Genomic DNA, 20,018 nt, shown 5'->3' with positions numbered 1-20,018 from the left:
CCCCATTTCCAGTAGTGGAACCATTATTAGCATGCTGTGACAAGAGACAGCCATTCACCACAACACACACACGATACAAAACCTGCAGTTTCATCACCACTGGATCACTGGGATTTATTTCACAGACAGCAGGAATGTGCTGGCACAACGTGACAGTAAATCAACACATCGTACACTCTGGAGTGACAAGTCAAGATAATACACTCAAAAACCAAGTAGGATGAGTTTTTATTTATTTATTTATTGATATGGCTAAATTAATGGATGGATTGATAGAAAGGGAAGCAAAAACAAACAACAACAAAAAAACAGGACAGATTTGACATGCACTCTCTTTCTTCAGATCTCCTCCATTTCTTGACTTTCTCAACCGTGATTCGTCAGAGCACTCTGGAAAACAAAGGGGGAGGGGTGGGGGGGCGGGGGGTATGACAAGGGAGTGGAAAAAGAAGAACAACTGTCAAATAATACATTTACTTCGCTAGAATCCAAGAGAAAAGTAAGAGAAGCCAGGATGCATCATGGGAAATCCATTCCCTAATATAAACACACTAACCTGATGATCAATATACAAAGAACAGTACCACATTTAAACACCTAAACATCTTAAAATATCTGGAACTTAGCTGGAACTGTAATTTTCTACGTTAACAACTTTGGGCACACGATCATCTTTCTAGTCTGGAGAATATCAATGATTACCCAGAGATATGGATTTGTATGGAATTTGCTTTAAACAATAATCCATTTTTAAAACTAAATTAGATTTCTAAGTGTCAATGTATCCCAAATAGTGTCAAGAACAAGTCATCACAATGATGCACAAAAAGTACACATCCGTATTTTGTAAGCAGAGCTTTACAATTACACAAGAAAACTATTTATTCTGCTTTTAACCTTCTTTCGAAAGGTAAACAAAATTCATTCAGGTGGCTGCCAAGTGGTGGAAGATATATAAATAAATTTACTTTCTCAATATGATGAATCCAAAGTTGTGAGGGTGAAACTGATCATTTTGTGGTGCCAGTGTAGAAAAAAGAAAAGAACAAAAATGCAACCTATTTTTTGTTTCACTGGACTGGATAACGGGCTAATGCTAAGACAAGCTTCTGCAGAAGGTCTGACCTCTGCAGGAACGTGTTTAGCCTGTAGCTACTTTCACTGCTGCTAAACTACATTTAGAAAAATGGGAAACAAGAGTAAGGACAAAACACAGATCTAAAGACAAACACAGTTCCACCAAAGTCTAAAACTCATACTGGTCTTTACAAAGCTAGCTGGACAAGAACACACACACACACACACACACACACACACACACACACACACACACACACACACACACACACACACAGGTTCTAATCCAGTGAATCAGAGTAGCTGCAGGGAAGGTCTAAAGTGGTTTATTGCTACAGTAGACCTACACCTAACATACATTAGCCACACTGATAACAGGTGATTTTTTTGGGGGGGATTTGCTGTGCAGCCCAAGAGCTGCAACAGGTACTTGAACAGAAGATAATCTGCAGAGGCTGAAGATGTCATCGTAATTTATCTGATTTTACCCATTTTCATTCTGTCATCAAGAGCACTGGATCATATTTGCTTGGTGCCTATTAATATAGATCATTCCACAGCAGCACACACACACAAAATAAGATTTTTCTCTTGGTGTAGCATGCAGTTTGGATCGGTTTCTTATTGGATTCTTACTTTTAGTACCAGATGGTGACGTTTATCCCACCCCAAGAAGAATTATCGTCTAAAAGCAGAACAATATATTGTGATATTAGCACAGCTACTGCACTTAATAGTTGCCAAGTAAGAACCAGTCTCATGGTTTAATAATTTAGAGGACACCTCATTTTGGAACCAAGCAGCGAAAAGATTAAATGGGGGGATGAAGAATAGCAGCCTTGGAGATTTACTCTGTATCAAAATACTTTCCAAGTGACCTGGCAGTCTCTTGAAATAAGATTATTAAGTACTGTCTTTATATGTTTACACAGAGTTACACTTGTAGCTAATTTTGTTTCGGAAAGCCAATTTACTATGGGGTTACACTGAACTCCTCTAGTGTAAATACACATCCAAACACACAGTTGCAGGAAGAGACGCGGGGCAACACAGGGTTAGTGAAGCATTAGCTTGACGCTGCTGGGTGTGCTAGTTGGCATGCTAACTACCCCTGTGCTCGGCTGGCAGGCAGATATGCTGGCGGGCAGGTTAGCTGTTCACTTGCCAAGTGCATCCGAGGGCATCGCAGCCTGTGCCTTTGAATTGGAGATGAGCGGCAAATGTGACAAGGGGATTTAGCTTTACTGTTCCACTCACGTTCTGAGATATAAAGGGGGACAGTGTGTGTCTGCATGTGTGCGTGAAAACTCACTATTTGTGTGAAAACGGCTGTTTATGCGAGCAGGAGTTGATGCATACACCAGTGTGCGTGTGCGCGCGTGGCGAGAGGGGTGTTGGTGTTGCCACACTCTTACACAGCACTGTGACGGAACATTATGCCTAATGCATAGTGTATGAAGTAGTTCCTGAATTTCAAACTGACCCCTGGCACCCCCCACAGTACACACAGTTCAATTTGGTGCCCCAGGTCTAAATTTGGACTGCCGCCATCCTCACTTGGATAATTTAAAGACAGGAAAAGCTTTTCATGCACAAAACTGTGGGCAGCAAGGGCAGCCAAATATTCTAGCTCAAGGTCTGTGCTGAGTTTTAGACATACACCAGCTGCCGGTTTATTAGGTACACTGAGCTAATGTATTCTAATGCAGCTATACTGGAAAAAAAATCCTACCCTTTACAAAGGTTTTAATGTTGCCTTATGGATGGATTCCTCAAGAATCTGTGCCAGATTGGAAAACTACAGCTTGACATCTGGAGACTGAGCTGTGGTTTGCATTGATCTTTATCTTTTATGCTTTCTATTCACCAGCACTGAAAGTTTAAAGTTGACTTTATCATCACTGTAAATCTATCTGTCATAATTAGATTTAATATTCACAAAAACATGGATTCACACAAAGACAGAGACAACATACAGTCACACAAACGCATGTTTTCTTCCACCTGCCAGTTTCTGTCCAATTAGCGAGCAGTTTGAGGAGTAGATCGTTGCGTTTGTTGGCTGGGACTCAACTTTGAACGTCAAAAAGGCACAGAAGCAACACTGTGCACACCGTGCGCGTTTTCACACTTCCACAGTTTTAAGCTAATAGGCAACATGGAGACAGTGGACACACGTGTAAGCATCTGCAGCACACAGAAGAGGAGCCTCACTCACTCACGCACGCGCCTCGCTCACTTGTTTCTTCTCTGCGAAAAACAAAAATAATAGACAAGCAGAAAATCAATAACTGTCTCCTCTGCTCAGTGCTAACAGCACTCAGTTCTCTCCCTCTCTCAGGAGGGACGGAGACAGTTGCCAGGCAGAACTGTCAATCAGATACTCACAGTGGACGTGGCTATGACTGCTTTATAAACACACAGCGATTCACTCATTACCCAGTCAGTACGACAACCAGACACTCCATTAGTCAATCCAGGAAGCCTCCAGTGCAGTTAGTCAGCTGGTTGGTTACATGTGTAAGAACATTAAATTATTTTGTTGGCGGTGGGCGGGGTTGCACCGGAAACAAATTGCAAAAACAATGCTTACATTATGCCTTTTAAAATGATATGGCGGCACACTCGTTATCAAATAATGCACACAACCGTGCGACTCCTTTGGAGTCGTGTTTCCAGTTTTAGAGTTTCTGTTGTGGGTTATATTAAACAGTGAGGCAAATGTGGCAAAGTTTAGGCACTTTTTAAAAAAAAATCTCTGTCTGCCATGTAGTGAGGGAAGGCAGAATACAATAACAGCAAAGCTGTCATAATTATGATATTGGTGGTAAATGATGAACTTTGATCAGTTCTGCATCATGATCACTGAAAAGCTTCACAGAGTTCCACTCTTAGCAAATAATCAAAGTTTCAAGGTGAACTTCACGGGGCGACTACAGAATCACTAAAAGGTTCTCTCTCAATCTTTCTTTTGGTTTATAGTTGTTAAAGAAAAAAAACTCCCTGACACTTTGAATTAATTTGATGATTTCTTTTTCACTGTTATGGAGAAAAATAGTTTCTAAACCAAACATGTCAACATTCCTTTGGAACAGCATTTTTTTTATCCAGTATCTTTGATTCTGATTAATGACTGCAAACATTAAATAGAGGATTATTTAAGTGGATAATGGTAGTCACACTCTGAAATTAAAGAGCTCCTCAGTCCTCACATAGCAAGTCTCTTTTGTCACAATTTACACTGACACGTTATTTTTAGCCAAATAAAATAAGACACGTGGCAGCTGAAACCTGGCAAAGGGGCAGGGGGGGCAAGGATCGATGGCATGTTGGTGATTGCGGTCCGTGGAGTGTAGCAGCATGGAAGACATGTTTAGCTGGATGCTGATGGAGTGTTTCTATAGGCTTGAGAGACAGGCACATGGTGGGGTGGGTAGGTGGGAGTGGAGGGGACACAGGGGAGGGACACGAGAGAGACCAGCTAATCTTTATGTGGCCTGTGCGTTCATGGGGCGGTCGCCTTGGAGATGATGGATGTGAAGGAGAGATGGAATGGAAGGAGGTAAAAGGGTGAAAGAGAGAGAGTCATAAAAAGACAGAAATATGTGCTTATGTGCGTATGAGAATGTGACACACACACACACACACACACACACACACACACACACACACACACACACAAAATTACATGAATGTGTTCTCACAAGCAAACAGGAGCTCTAATCACTGTAAGAGCTAAACTAGGACTCTATAAAAATGATATTAATAACAGGAATAATACAGTATAAAGAACTGACTGGGTCTATATACGAGTGTGTCTGCATGAGTGCACATACAAAAGTGTGTGTGTGTGTGTGTGTGTGTGCTGGAGCAAACTGCTGCTGAAGAGTGGCTGCGTTATCAGATTAGAGTTAGCAGGCAGGCCAAGGCTCACAGTGGGGCTCACCACCTGCTACTACTGATAGTCATGCAAAAAACAAAAAAAGACAAAAACAAACACGCGTGCGCATACACACACCACACTACTATTTCCTTATGTGCTTTTAATTTTACCATCTTTATGCTTTTTCCTCACTCTCACAATAGTGACTGACACAGCTTCCTCCTCTTTTCCTTTTCCCTACTTCAACCCACTGTCATTCCCTTCCATCCCATCCACTGACAGAGTCATCCTATCTACATTTTTTCTATCATCCACTCTTTCCTTCTGTATCGCTCTCTTACAGTTTTCAATGAACCCTTTCTCACTGACAACCATGTGTAAGCCTCTTCCTCTACCAGCTTCTTTTCTTTCATCAGTCTCCATCCATTGCCCTGGTGACAGGCACCTTTCTCTTTCATCTGAAAGACTCCACGTTCTTATCTTTGTTGTTGTTGTTGTTGTTGTTTTTAGCTGAAAAACACACAAAAAAACCAAACAGACAACTTCATCATTGCGACTCGAACATGTCTGAAAGAGATTTTCTTCTTGCCAGAATTACCTGCAGCTGAAATACGAGGGAGAAGCAGAGGGAAGTAGCCTGCCAGCGCTAGAGCCATCCTGTTCTTTTCCCTAGCAATGGAGGTCTACGCTGAACGTAGTCTTGAGAGGTACTTAAGATGCTGCTGGCACTACATTTAGAAATGGACAGCTACTTGAAGAAAGTGAATTTGTGGTTCAAAGTGGCATGTGTGGAAAACGTCAACTAAAATGTTTGGAAACGGGAGGGATTGTGCTACACAGATACACAAATATGCTACAGAAATAAGCACTCAGATGACAAATCTGATAAGAGATGAAAATAAACATGCAAACATACAACATCCTGCACTGCACCATCATCATGTTATTATATTACTAATATCTTTTTGAAGCCAGTTGGATGCTTGTGAAGCATTCCAACTGGCTTGGTGTGAGAGTAGTTTTCTCTTTGTTAATCTTATTTGTTGACACAAGGAAAATCAACTAATAATATAAATCTCCCCCAAAATGATGTGCCAAGTTTAACTTCTAACTGCCAACAGAAAAAGGCATGGAGAAAACAAACAATTAAAAAAAGATTATGCTAAAATATTATTTACAAGTGGAGACTTGCATACATCCGTATACAGTCACTGTATACTTTATCAGGTACACCTTCTTCTTACTGGGTTGCTTCCACTTCTGCTTTCGGAACTGCCTTAATCATGGCATAGATTCAACAAGATGCTGGAAACACTGGTTAAAGATTTTGGTCCATATTGATATGATAGCTTCACATAGCTGCTGCACATTTGTGAGGAACACATGCATAATGCAAATTTCCCATTCCACCACATCCCAGAGGTCCTCTATTAGATTAAGATCTGGTCACAAATATAACTGTGGTATAGTAAACTCATTGTCATGTTCAGGAAACCAGTTTGAAATGATCCTAGCTTTGAGAAAAGGTGTGCTCTCCAGCTAGAAGCATTCATTACAATACAAGCACACTGTAGTCATAAAGGGGTGGAAATGGTTTGCAGCAACACTCATATAGACTGTGGCATTTAAACAATGTTCGAGCTGTGCTAATGGTTCCACAGTGTGCCAATGAAACGCCCCCCTCTCCACCAGCACCAATAGCAGCCTGAACGGTTCTTAAAAGGCAGGATGGAGCCGAGCTTTTATGTTGTTTATGCCATATTCTGACCCTTCCATCTGAATCTCAGGAAAACAAGTCTCATCAGACCAGGCAACGCTTTCCCAATCTTCTATCGTCCAATTTCGGTGAGCCTGTCCCAATTGTTACCCAGAGAACTGCTACAAGCTGGATATTTTCTCTTTTTCCAGACCATTCTCTGTAAAATCTAGAAATGGTTATATGGGAAAATTTCTCAACAGTTTCTCAGATACTCAGACCAACCCATCTGGCACCAACAACCATGCCCTGTTCAAAGTAACTTTGTAACCACACAGAGATTAATAATGATTACAGGTTTGTGGGACCTTTGTTGTCTAAGCTAGCAGCTATTGTGCACTATACCAAACTCTGCATTTTATTATGCTACACCTGCCCAAATGTGCAGGAGGCATGTTTATTGTATGTGAATCATGTTCATGTGTTTTCAGGCTTGCTGTTATGAATAGAGATTATCTTTGAATTGGTGCTGGATGGAGATTTTTCTAGCCTTGGAGACCAGGGCCTGCTCATTCATACCAACACATCAGAGCAGACAAAAAACCACAGACTGAAGACCAGCAGGTTCAAGTGGGTTAAGTATGTGAGATGCAACAGAAAGTCTGGTGATATGATATTGTTACCCAGGCTGACTGTATTAAATAGGGCAACAATAGCATTAGCATTCTGCACTAGTTGGCACTGAAACCTTGGAGTACTGCAGAAGAGGAGGGGTGACAATTATTGTAAGTGGTGGGTTGACAAACGTTTGTTCTTGAATATGACTTTGAGGACGGCTGTGTTTTGTTTTCCTCTGAAGGAGGTTGAATGCGAGACTAGATGATGAAAACCAAAAATTCTCAGACTATTCGGTGGGCTTGTGCTCACGCAAACACACACAGATGCTTAGAATATAGAAATTTTGCAATGAAAATGTCTATATACAGTAATGACAAAATATGAGACGGAGCCTAACGTCTCACGAAAGACAGACAAAATGCTCAGAGCTTCATGATAACGTAGGGCCTTGGTGAGCTGACATTTACCCTGTGCTCCTCACACATACACTCACTCAGTGGATTTCCATATGCATGACAATGGCCCGAGCTGAGACACTGACAGGAGAGGGACAGGGGAGTGATAGCAGAGAGGAGGTGAAAGGCCATATCCTGAACCAACTGTCTTTAATAGATGGCAGAGGGTAGAATGTGTGAAAAATGTGTATGTGTGTGCATCCATGCATGAATCATAAAACATAAAAGAACCTCTGAGTGACATATAAGGAAGGCTGTGCCGCTGCAGATAGTGAGTTGGGTGGACTTCAAGTGAGAGACAGAAAAAATTGAGATAGATACTCTAGTGATGTTCAGATCAAGACTCTGGCAGAAAAGACAGATAAGCAAGCCGCTGGTTTTATTGGCAGATTGATTGGCGAGCATAGACACTCCGATTGAGAGTAACAGAAATATATGGCAGCGTCTACATGAATAAACTCTTGGAAAGTCATATGAGTCACTCTCAGCTCTGTGGAATTGACAGGATTGACCACTAAATCGTATGAGGCTACTGCTGATGTACACAAATGTGAACTTTGCTTACACGAGTGTCTGGTGGACAACAAAAATAACTAAGATTTAGCTTTTAGGCAGACACGTGGTATTCAATAGCTGTCATGCTTCACGTACAGAAAGAGCCAAAAGAGAGAAAAAGATGGTGTGTGAACCATAAGGTATCCACTTCAGACAAAGAGTAATTTGTCAGAAAAATACAGCTTTCTCCCTTTAATCATAGGGAAGAATGTGTCTGCTTCTGAAAATCCTTACAAGCAAATGCAGATAACAAAAGAACAGAGCCTTTAAGCTGTCTGGAGGTTTTCACCAGGCTAAAAGCTTTGCTGCCTATTGAGCAGTTGTGTTATTGTTGCACTGCAGAGAACAAAAAAAATCACTGCATCCAAATGTTGCATGTCTTTTTTTAATTTCTATTTTATCAGCCTATGAAAGCCAGTTTACTCTGCTCGTTAATTCAAACAAAAATGTCTGTAAACCAACATCTCAGAAATACAATGTATCAGTCATTCACTCAAGGAGAAAAACAGCCTTTTTAAAATTACAAAATTATGAAGGATAACAGATTTGAGACATTTCCCAAATGATGCATCCAATTTAGAAATCACACATTATGTAAAAGCTGGTTGAAAACTGGAGATTTTCTTGTGACAGTCTTTTTCAGGTATTTCCTGAGAGCAATAAATAGAATTTTCTAAAACATGTCCTACTCCGATTTTTAAAAAGTGAAAAACATCAGTTTCCCTTTACAACAACAGCAGCAAGCACAGGCACTACCTCTATTATTAACAGTCTCAACCATAACAAAATATTTTCTCCAGGGGCTATAGAACATTATATTTCATAATGAAATATGATGCAGTGCTCTCTCTAATGACTAAATCTGCAGTGCATATTGCTCCCTGTTGACCCTTTTCCACCTGGAGCAAATGCTGAACCTTTTGCTGGTGAAACGCTCGTCCAAGTGCTCTGCTCTGCCAAGCTGCTGGCCCTGTCAGATCCATTTACAGACAAGCAGACCGGACAGCTGCCTGCATGTCCAGAGGGGTCTTGGGAGAACCCACTTATTTCTTTTCATTAAGGCTGACTGATCAGGGGGCTCTGCTGGGAGGTCTACTCATCTACCCTCTCTTTTAAACTTCATTTGGGCATCATTCCAAACGTAGTCTAACCCAGCATTACTAAATAGCTCCATAAAAACTCAGAAAACACTAAGTTCTATAAAACGGATAGCTTCCTGGACAGAGGTCTGTGATCAAAAGACAATTTTAAAATTAGTTTTCACGTGCACATCACACTCAATCTGCACTCCAGATTCCAGAACTAAGTGAAACTTGAGTTTTATTGTTTTAACAGTTTAGAAGTGTGAACATAGACTGACAAATTAAATTATATCAGATTAGATATTAACATTTTCTGTTTGCACTGAGGGATTAGTTTAATCTTAAAGAACAATAAACAAAAATCTGAGGATCCTAAGCTAAGTACCTGCAGTGTAAGGAATGGTTCTTTTTCGTAATTTATAAAACAGAACACTTTGCTTTCAGGTTTTACAGTAGGCTATGCAAAGGGAGACTGGTTTGAATCCCATGTGTAGCCACAAGTCTGCATTTTCAGCATATGAAGCACTTCCACATACCTGTGCTCATCTTGTTGGGGAAATTTTGGAACAGACAGGTAGAGGGAGGGGAACTTTTCGCCTACTGGAGCTTTATGAGAAATGTATTAATGATGGGCGAATATATTGATAAATATGTGCATGATGTCACCTCACAGTATAAGGGTCGACCAGGGCCTTTTTCCACAGGGAGTTTGTACAGTCTTGCACTTTTCACTCCAGGTACTGCTGCTACCTCAAACAGTCCAAAGGCATGCGCATTAAGTTCACTGGTGATTCTAAACTAAATACATGTGAATGTAGCATGCATTGTTGTGTGTCTCTGTGCAGTGGATTGGTAATCTGGCCAGGGTGTGTCCGGCCTCTTGCCCTTTGGTGGCTGAGATGGGCTCTGATTTGGATAAGTAGTAAAGAAAATGATGGATGTTGTGTTACATTTTAATTAGGTTATATTTTTGGCTGCAAACTCTCTCACAGCCATTTAAAGCTAAAGCTGAATAAAGAAACAGAGAGTACAGTAACTATTACCTCCACTAGAATAACTAGCAAGCATGCACTGGTCCCTCACATAAAATCTTTGTTTGAAACCTTTTTCCTGGATTCATTCTATACTACTTTCACTGGCGCCATCTGTCCATTATCAGTGCTCCCTCCCTGCTAGTAACCCTAATGCAATGTGTAATTACTTGCTGAAGTTTACTTGCCGTATTAGCCAAATTGGTGATTTTTTTCCCATGTATGAAATATGCAAAGTGTCTCCCCAGGGGTGGGTTTAGGATGAGGCAAACATACATAGTCAGACCTGAATAAGATGTAAGAGAGCTCCACGGGCAGCAGTGCAGAACAGAGCTAAACACCGGTTAATGTGACAATGTGTTCAGCGAAAAAAGCTTTAATATGGCAACCATGGAGGATGGTGACTAAAAGAAAAAGGGGGGATCAATCACAACAGCACCAGGAAAAGATCCATGGATGAACAGATAATATAGAAGATGGGTGGATAAAGGAAGCGGGAAGGAAAAAAGGATATCCTAATACATGACAAAATATTAGATGGAGATATTTTAAGGCCACGCTTACATATGGAATCTTTTAGGTTTCCATATTTCTAGTTTAAATCCAGAAACATTTATATGGCTTTTTAAGCTTCAGCTTGGGATAGAAATCTCAAAAGTCTTAAAGGTCAAACTGAAAAGCCCATCATCTTCAAAAGAGTAGTACAGGTTACTCTTTAAAAGAAAGATTTAATCTGTTAGATTATCCCTATAAAGAAAGGTTAGACAGAGAAGATGTCAGTGATAAAATGTCCTGATTCGAAACTGGGTTTTCACCAAAGTAAGAAAGCAAAAAACTGAAATAAAAAAGCAGCACCCTAGTATAAAATTAAATCTGGGGTATAGTATAAAGTGATTCAAAAATCTGGCCAATAGTGGCAAATTCAGAGATCTAAAAATATATTTAGGACAAAAAGAACTATGTTGTGTTTATCTACATCAGTCAAATCCATCCTCTTTCTACCAAGATGAAAGTTAGGAACTTATTATTTGTCTTCAATATAAAACAGTATAAAGGTATGGGCACAGTGCTGATGTGTTTTATATAGACTGGAGCTTTCCCTTTCAATTCATTTGCCCTTTAAGCTGCCCTCTTTCAGCCTCCGTAGTGTTTTCTCCTTCATTTTCCATTCACAGTCAAAGATATGCCTAATTGGATATGAATTAAACTCTGTCTGCTTCAAAGAGGGAAAAAAAACTGTTTGGCTTTATTATGCAGTACCGTCTATTTCTTAAAAAACAAACACTTCCTATGAGAATTTATATAGCACATGCATACAAACACTGGTCTAATATACAAACTCAAACGCACTGTATTTCCTCAAAGAGCAACATCCCAATAGCAAGCTGATCTTTTGAACCAGTTTAAAAAGACTGATTGCTTTTATTGTGAGCCTTTGCTTTGCTTTTATCAACCGTTTAAACTGCCAAATTCACCAATTGTTGTTTTGTGGCTTTTATCTACTTTGGAGCCGTATCAGTGCATTTTGTCATGATAATAATGTGCAAATTGGCCCATTCATTATTGTTTTTTTGATGGAGAAATTGGCTAAAATAAGCACTTTGTAGATAAGCATAGGGTCTGAACACTATTTGCAAAAGCATCTGCAGAAAACAGAATGCATTTCAAAGCACTGAATGCCAAAACTGATTTTAATACACTAATAATGGTGTAATCTTCCTATCAGAAAGTCCCCAAACACAGTGCACGCCTGGTGACTTATAAATCTGCTCAATGAGCACGTTGTATTGATTTAACTTTCTACTCGAAGTGTCAAAGTAACAAACACGTAGATGGCGATTCTCAGAAGTTAACTGATTCTGTGTAGGTACTGAAGGGATTCTTTGTCTCTTCACCCTTTTGTTCCACTGTCAGGCTGGCTGTCAAACTCCTTCTAGGTCTGACTCATTCAAGCCAGCCTTCTCTCTCGTCTCCTTTAAAAAATAAATATATTCACGGGGGGAAGAAGGCTTTAAAAATATGTCCTTATGTGTCCCTCGCTCCAAATATGGAATAAAGGAAAAGTGTTTGTTGATGTTAACGCTCTGACCTTTATTTTGCTAAAACTTAACTTGGATCCTTTTTTATTGTCGTTTTTTTGTGTGCAAGGAACTTTTTTCTTCTTCTTTTTTTCTTCTGGCAAGCCAGGAAAAAAAAACGAACAACAACAACTTTGAAAATCACAGCTTTAAAAAAGGGACGTTGGTACATCTCTCAAAGGAAATGTGAGGGGAATGAATGATAATAGTAGGAGAAACTATTTAGAGCAACACATACTGCACTCTAATAAGCCGAAATAAGCAAACCTTCAAATAAATATTACATGCAAAAGATACTAAAGCTGACAAAGATGACTTCTGTGCCCTACCTTCTTTGCTTGATGGACACAGGTCATGTATTGTTTGGCCAGGCTGGAGCAGTGGAGAGTCTCCTGTGGATTTTCCTTGTAGCACTGGAGCACCTTGGCCTGCAGCTCAGCGCACAGATATGCAGTATGTTGGGGTCTAGAAACACACAGAGAGAAGGAAAAGCTCAAATCTGCTTGCCAACATCACCGCCCCCACCCACCAGGACCAGAGATCAAGGCTGTAAATGCTATGTGAACTCAAGATAGTAAAGTTAGTCCAGCTGCAATAGAAATAGAAGTTGTCACACATGAGAAACACAAAGCTGTAGCATCTGTTTGTCGAAACACTGATTCAGATAATCAGGAAAATAACTACCAAAACAGTTGTTATTTCCAACTGTGATTGCTTAATGGAAATTTCAACCACAGCCACACAGATGAGGTTAAAGGAAATGAGCGCTGGCGGGTGCGATTCCTTTAAGTTCAGCTTGCTTTTAGCAATAACAGCTTCTGTTTGGTGTAAGTACATACGATGAGCAAACAAACCAAAAAACAACAACAAAAAACCAACAAAAAAAGAAAAGCGAGATTGTTTGTGGTTTGTTTTAGTCGCAGTTGAAGTAGCTAAGATAGTTTCAAAGGCTTTAAGGTGCAGCCTGTGGAGAAAGATGAATTATGCATCAACAAAGCGGCTTAGGAGTCAAAGTCAAACTTTCTCTTTTCTTTTTATCTGACTCACACGTACAGTACATGTGTGTAGAGAAAAGCACACAATCGAAACCACAGCCACGAAATACGAGATCGGCACATACGCACGTGCACAAACGCGCATACAGGTAGCGAATGCTAATCCTATAAGAGGGTAATCCTTGAGTGCTCTGTTGCTCGTGGTAATTTACCTGCTGTTGTGACAAGAACTTGCAACTGGAAGGACTGGGATATGGATATGTACGCGCACATACATGCACGCACGGGAATACATGAACACAAAGACGCTTAATCAATCCATGATGCCCATTTCGGTTTTTGGTTAACCGCAAACATCAACCACTTTTCTGTTGAGCTTTGTCAGTTTGTTTTTAAAGAGGGCCTTCAAGAACTAAGAAGCTGAGCCATGCGATGACCCTGTCTCTTCTTTCCATTAACTGATATCCTTGTTGCCATTGTGAGTTTTTTGTGTTGCTATAGTAAGTAAAGCCTTGTGTTGTTCAGTATTAGTAGTACCTTCACAGATGTAGAGGCTGACCATATGTCATACATGCTGGCTTTTGCAGCAACAAGATGATCTTTTAGATGATTTTGATCTTTTTTAATAAATGATTGGTTAATTTCATGATTGAGTATTAACTTGAATTTACTGATGTAGCTCCTGTTTGCATTAACAGTAGTTTTAAGAAAACTCAGCCCTTGCAGAAATGTGTCCATTTTAATGCAGTGCTGCCATGATCACTGCCATTCAGTATTTGTTGTCATTGTCAATTTTGGTTACTTTTTGTGAGATTCTCTGATATCATTTAAGAATATTAGTTTCTATAGATAATACATTTGCAAATTCTTTGCAGTTGTAAGTTGACAAACATTGTTTTAAAATTGCCTAAAAATCTGTGTCAGCTGGAAAATGCTCGGCTCCCCGGCAACCCTGTATTAGCTAAGAAATATGACTAGTAGAAGATGATGGATGGAATTTATTTTGGAAAGAGCCATTTGACGTTTTGCACACACTCCTTTCTTGCTGGATTATTTTTCACAGCATAGAATGCAATAAAATATATCAGAAGAGAAAATGAGAAAATAGAATTAAGAGAAAGGACAGAAATGGAATTTAAGTGAAAAAATTAGGACCAGAATACAGATTAGAGTCAAATTGAAGTAGAATAAAATTTGCGAATGAAAAAAAGCTCACCTCAAAACCAATTCAATAGTTTCACTCGGGCATTTGATCATGTTAAATGATATCCAGTGAAATTTCATGGAGTTTTTTTATTATTACATTTCCATTTGTTAGTCATGATTATTTTTTACTATGTCTTGAGGTGAGATTTCTTTCCCACTGCTCTCTCCAAGATCAAGCATGAACTTTAAGCCTGAACTAGAATAGAACAGAGTAAAACAGAACAGAATAGACTAAAATAGGAATTCTCTCTGCTCTGTGACTCCAAACAAGACCTACTGTAGGTATTTATAATCCAAACTTTTCTTGGGTACAGACCCCAGCTAAACTATCTCAAACATCACAGCTTAACATACTATAAATGTCTAATCTAACTACATGATGTCATATATGATAATAGTTTTTCTGCCTTTAAAATAAGAGAGAGAGAACAGAAATTCTAAGTTTGATTAGGAGGCACGTTTTCCATCACTACAAATAAACCATCTGACATGATGAGGCATGCCTTTTATTTTTTGGGAAGCTGACCACTTGGTATTCATGTGCATGATCATGCATGTGCGCACACACACACACACACACACACACACACACACACACACACACACACACACACACACACACACACACACACACACACACACACACACACACACACACACACACACACACACACACACACACACAGAACTGCAGTCATGCCACCGCAGAAAGCAATTACGGAATCATGCATCCTTTACATATGAATGAGCTCAGCAGTCCCTGCCTTCACTGACAAATACACACAATAAGCCTGAGTGCATGTGTGTTGATCTGTACCTTGTGAATGCACTGCATGTGTGTCCATGAGATAAACCGTGTGCACAAACAAGACTGCGGGAGAAGTTTCTCTGCACTGGTATGTGTATTGTGTAGTCCCAGTGTCTGTGGCTGTGTGTGTGTGCGCGCTTCCGTGTGCAGTGGAGGGTAGAGCGACAGGATTAAATAAATCACTGGTGGAGAGAATATTCATGAAAAGAGAAGTGAATGCAACCTGGGAGAGAGAAGGGGGAGAGAGAGAGAGCAGGAGAGAGAATGTGACAGTGATGTATTAAATGACAAATAGCCCTTGCAGCGTGCATGGACGAACAGTAGCCCAGTAGCAATCATCATAATCTGCATTTAACCTCTGCCACATCATGTGGTGCCGTGCCACTCGGCGCTGAGGAAGAAGGGTAAATCTTTTATGTGATGCTTGACCATTCCACATTAATTTGGTACAGAGATGTTGATGTGTGCGGACAGAAATGGTCAGCTTCTAGGTATTCGTACTATTGCACAGAAAATTTAGATTATGCTATTGTGGTAAAAATCAGCAGCTTGGGCTTTCAATCACCTGATTACATTATACGATTGGCTGGTATTTAACTTGAGAGCATCTCGAGAGCTGGTCGGCATTCTGAATTCCTCCCCAAGAATAGCAGATAACAGCAACAATAACCACAAGGTCTTAATCCAAACCCAAGAAAAGAAAATCATCCTTTTTTTCTATTCAACAAGAGGAACTTTTTGATAGCGTGTGTTTTAATAATGGAATCTGAAGCAGAAAATTGCCTCTGCTAATCTGCACCAACTGCCTTGTTTGACTGAAATTAAAGGTGAGCTCTTATTAAAAAAAAGCTAGTCTGATAGCCAACTTTTGCAGGGAAAAAGAAGCAAAATAACACTCCAATTGCTTTCTGTCTGTGACGTTTTGCATAAATACGTGCAGCACTGAGGGGGAAAGATTAGGCTCAAATCGTTAAAGTTTCTCATTATTTTTTGTCTCACCTTGGCAGTGTGCGGCTTTTATGAAGAAAGCTCAAGTTCTGGTCTGCTGCAAAGCATGACACTGGGGAATTAGGCAATAAGAAGAAAAAGAGAAGATCATAAGGACACCGCTTTTTATTGTTCTCTGTGTCGGAGATGGTACTGTTTGTGTTTGTGCGTGTGTGTGATGTGTGTGAATGGTTATTAATGTATGATGACAAGGATTTGGTTTCATTTAAAGAAGCAGCCGAGGCATTGTACTTTTGGTTTTTAATATTACGCTGAGTGGAGAGGAAGAGAAGAGAGGATCAAAGATGTCATGGCTGGGGTGAGATCAAAAGAAATGGCAGAGCATGCATCGTGTATTGTTGGAGGCTTTGTCAAGCTTTTATTAAACTGCCATATGGATAACACTCACAACATTGTGGTTCAGCAGAAATCTTTCTTTGAGATCACATCAAATTAGAGCTGCAGACTTAGCTACAGCTTGTGAGGTGTCTAATGCCTGACTAAATTCAGTAACTTTGATTATTCTGGTAGTCGCAATAATCACTTATCCTACCTTTGCAAAGTGTGCGGCAATCCTTAAGTCCTAAGCTCACTTCACACGATATGACACCTGCCCAAAACTTTACCAAGTTTAATCTCAACTCCTGCGAACACACAAAGTCTTCATCTCAAATCTAGAACAACCCATAGACTGAAGACAGACAGAACTCTCCCTTTATCTTCATATGCTGACAGATGAAATGCTGAAGGCAGATAAGGATGTAGGATAAAAAATTCGCACTCTGTTGGCCTGGCTGATTGATCCCCGCCAACCTCTCTTTGTGGGAATACAGGGAGAGAGAGATGGGAGTGGATAAGGACAGTGTTTCATTAAAACAGGTGACATGCGGGAACAAGATAAGAGGCGCATGTGCACGTGTGTTTGTGTGACATCTCATCACTGATAACTTTTCAATCAGGAAAACTTGCGCTTGGACGACTCACTCGAGTTAGGAATGATAGGGGACTGCTATCGCCTTCCATCACTCTCCCTTCTATCAACAGTTTCAATTCCAGTTTGGTGCCGTGTCATTTGTCCTTTTCTTTTAACAACTATACTTCCCCTTAAAAACACAGTGTAGCTTTTAAGGACAGAGTACAAATCGCATCAAAGCCTGAGCATATTATTTCTGCACGGAAAAATACAATCTAGAACACAATTTCATAATTTGCCTCTCAGTGAGGCGACTTGCCCTTTGTTCCCCTTCCATTAGCACCAGGTAATCTTTAGATCATTAAATAATTTGCTGGTTCAGCATGTTCTTATGCAAGGTCCCAATGCTCCCCCCCAAAATTATACTGATATCAATGAGATTTTTGCCTTGTTAGTTTTTTTCCCTACATACAGGAATTTTTAGGCCAAAAAAATGCACTTTAATATCAATATACCAAAGATCACATTAACTTAACTCTAATACACATCTTTGCTTATTAAACACACACATCAGGTTATTGACTATACTGTATGCTTACATACCTAGTCACTCCACAAAGGACCTGTGCTGAAATTCTGCTCATCATATCAAGCAGAAAATCATTTAAATCAAAGCACTATTACTATTAATATTGCAACAATTACTCATCTTCTCATTCTTATTTTGAAACTATATTCTATATAATAAAATTGTATTGTGTCCATCATCAGCTGGCCCTACAGTAACAGGCAGAGGGATGTTTCTTCTGTAGTGACACACGTGGTGGGTCCAATTCAGCAGATAGAAAATATTTCCTACATAAAACCACTCACAACAAGGCCTGTGGAATTTTCTTTTAATAGAGCCGTGACATGATACCTGAAAAGAGACACTGCTGTGGAGTTTCTTTCTTGACACAAGTACCGTTTAGTTCCATTAGATTGAATAAAAGGCATACTTTCCTACAGCCACTACCTCCCAAGCTGGGCAAGTTTTATCAAAACAGTCTAGACAGTTAGACAGAACTAACACTAACCAGTAGAAAAATATGCACATTTAATTTAGAGGTAATCTGCTCCTCTGAGTTTCTAGCATATGAGTGGATCCTTGAAGACAACAAGAAATGTGAATAAATGCAATGGTGTAACTATTACCATAATGGTTGGAATGACAAGAGCTGTTAAGATAAACCTGTCTAAAACCTCACCTATCTAATTTACTCCATTAATAAGCGAGTCCTGTAAACTTGTACAATTGTGTTTCTTCATATGCTTTTAGAGGCAGTCAAAAAGGCAGAGTGTCTAAGTGACTGCAGCCTTCTGTCCTCATGGTAAATCTCTGCCGGTTCAAGGCGCCGACAGGTCCTGTCTCGTGTAATGACTAGCAGTCTATTGCTTTGGAGGGCACAGAGATCCTTACAGTAAGCTACCTGTCTGTTTCATTAATTGGACATGGAAGACACACACACACACACACACACACACACACACACACACACACACACACACACACACACACACACACACACACACACACACACACACACACACACACACACACACACAACAGAAGGAGCATATACAGAATAAAGTAGATAAAAGCATGCTTTCATCTGAGTTTGTTCTAACTACAAACTGTCAGCAGTTACTTTATGATGAATCCAGACATCCACCTGAGGTTTGCAAAGGTTCTGTCTTTGCTAACACTTTGAGGGTAACAAGTTTTTTTTTTAAGAGGATTAATGGATTTTTAGATCTTAAGGTAAGCTTGACTGCAATGTTGTGGGTCTCTACAGAAAAGCATTTTGAGGGAATATGGGTAGTCAGATACCCCAAGGCAAGGCTAATGGATTAACTCCTCTAAATAACCTCATGTTGTTGGGCAAAGCAAGTAGAAAATGACACTGGATAACATTTTACCGTTCGCTATGTCGTCACATGAGAATAATGTTTTACAGTCAACATCCCAGGGGCTTCCATCTTTTTGCTCTGCTTTTATGAAAGTAGCCACCTCAAGTCTGAGAGGCTGCTTTTAGCATTAGCGTTTGCACTTAAACTATTTGGGGTCATTCCTAGAATCAAAGCTGAGAACCAGAAAAAAAAAATGGTACGGCCAAACAAGTCAATAAACAAGGGAAATGGTGGTGTTCTTAACTTCTCTAGACTACTGTTCCTGATTTCAGCCTCCCTAAGTGTGTTTATAGGGCTCTGTGGTTCGCCCAAATCTTTCCATCAGGTAGCCATGGTTACTAGTGTAGGTAAATAACCCGTGATCAAGTAGCAACCTCAAGGGCTAAAAAAGAGACACGAAAAGTGCTAAAAAATTGCAGTCCATTTTATAGCCATGTGAGGCCATCTATGTTTAAACTGCATTAAGATGAAAAGTTGGTGTGGTCAATCCAGTGCACAGGAGTCCTGCTCTGCTATTAATTGTACTAAAACAGACTTTAAGGAGTCAGCTATCCAGGCTTCATTTTAAAATTAGGAAACTGATACAATAAGATGGAGAGAGGCTAAATCAGAGACATAGACCCTCTCCAAAAAAGAAAGAAAAAAAGAAAAGAAGACATATTGTAACTACATAGCATGTTAGAC

The 20,018-nt window shown here is 39.9% G+C and overlaps 1 protein-coding gene across 3 annotated transcripts in view; it reads right to left on the bottom strand.

The window, feature by feature from the left end:
• Positions 1-216: 216 nt before the first annotated feature.
• LOC134627182 (MICOS complex subunit mic25-a-like) overlaps positions 217-20,018 on the bottom strand; it is a 52,210-nt gene continuing 32,408 nt past the window's right edge. For 2 of the 3 annotated variants that reach the window (XM_063473123.1, XM_063473124.1), the window contains 2 exons: positions 12,805-12,940; positions 5,183-5,470 (listed from right to left, as the gene is read on the bottom strand). In XM_063473123.1, the coding sequence (XP_063329193.1) occupies positions 5,198-5,470; positions 12,805-12,940 (409 nt within the window). In that variant the 3' untranslated portion in view covers positions 5,183-5,197. Of the gene's footprint in view, positions 391-5,182; positions 5,471-12,804; positions 12,941-20,018 lie in introns of those variants that run through there. The other variant, XM_063473125.1, reaches the window with a different exon arrangement.

This window comes from Pelmatolapia mariae, linkage group LG5, assembly GCF_036321145.2.
Source record: "Pelmatolapia mariae isolate MD_Pm_ZW linkage group LG5, Pm_UMD_F_2, whole genome shotgun sequence".
In the NCBI taxonomy this organism is placed as follows: domain Eukaryota; kingdom Metazoa; phylum Chordata; class Actinopteri; order Cichliformes; family Cichlidae; genus Pelmatolapia; species Pelmatolapia mariae.
The sequence above is the reverse complement of the archived record's forward strand: the minus strand, read 5'-3'. Positions and strand labels throughout refer to the sequence as shown.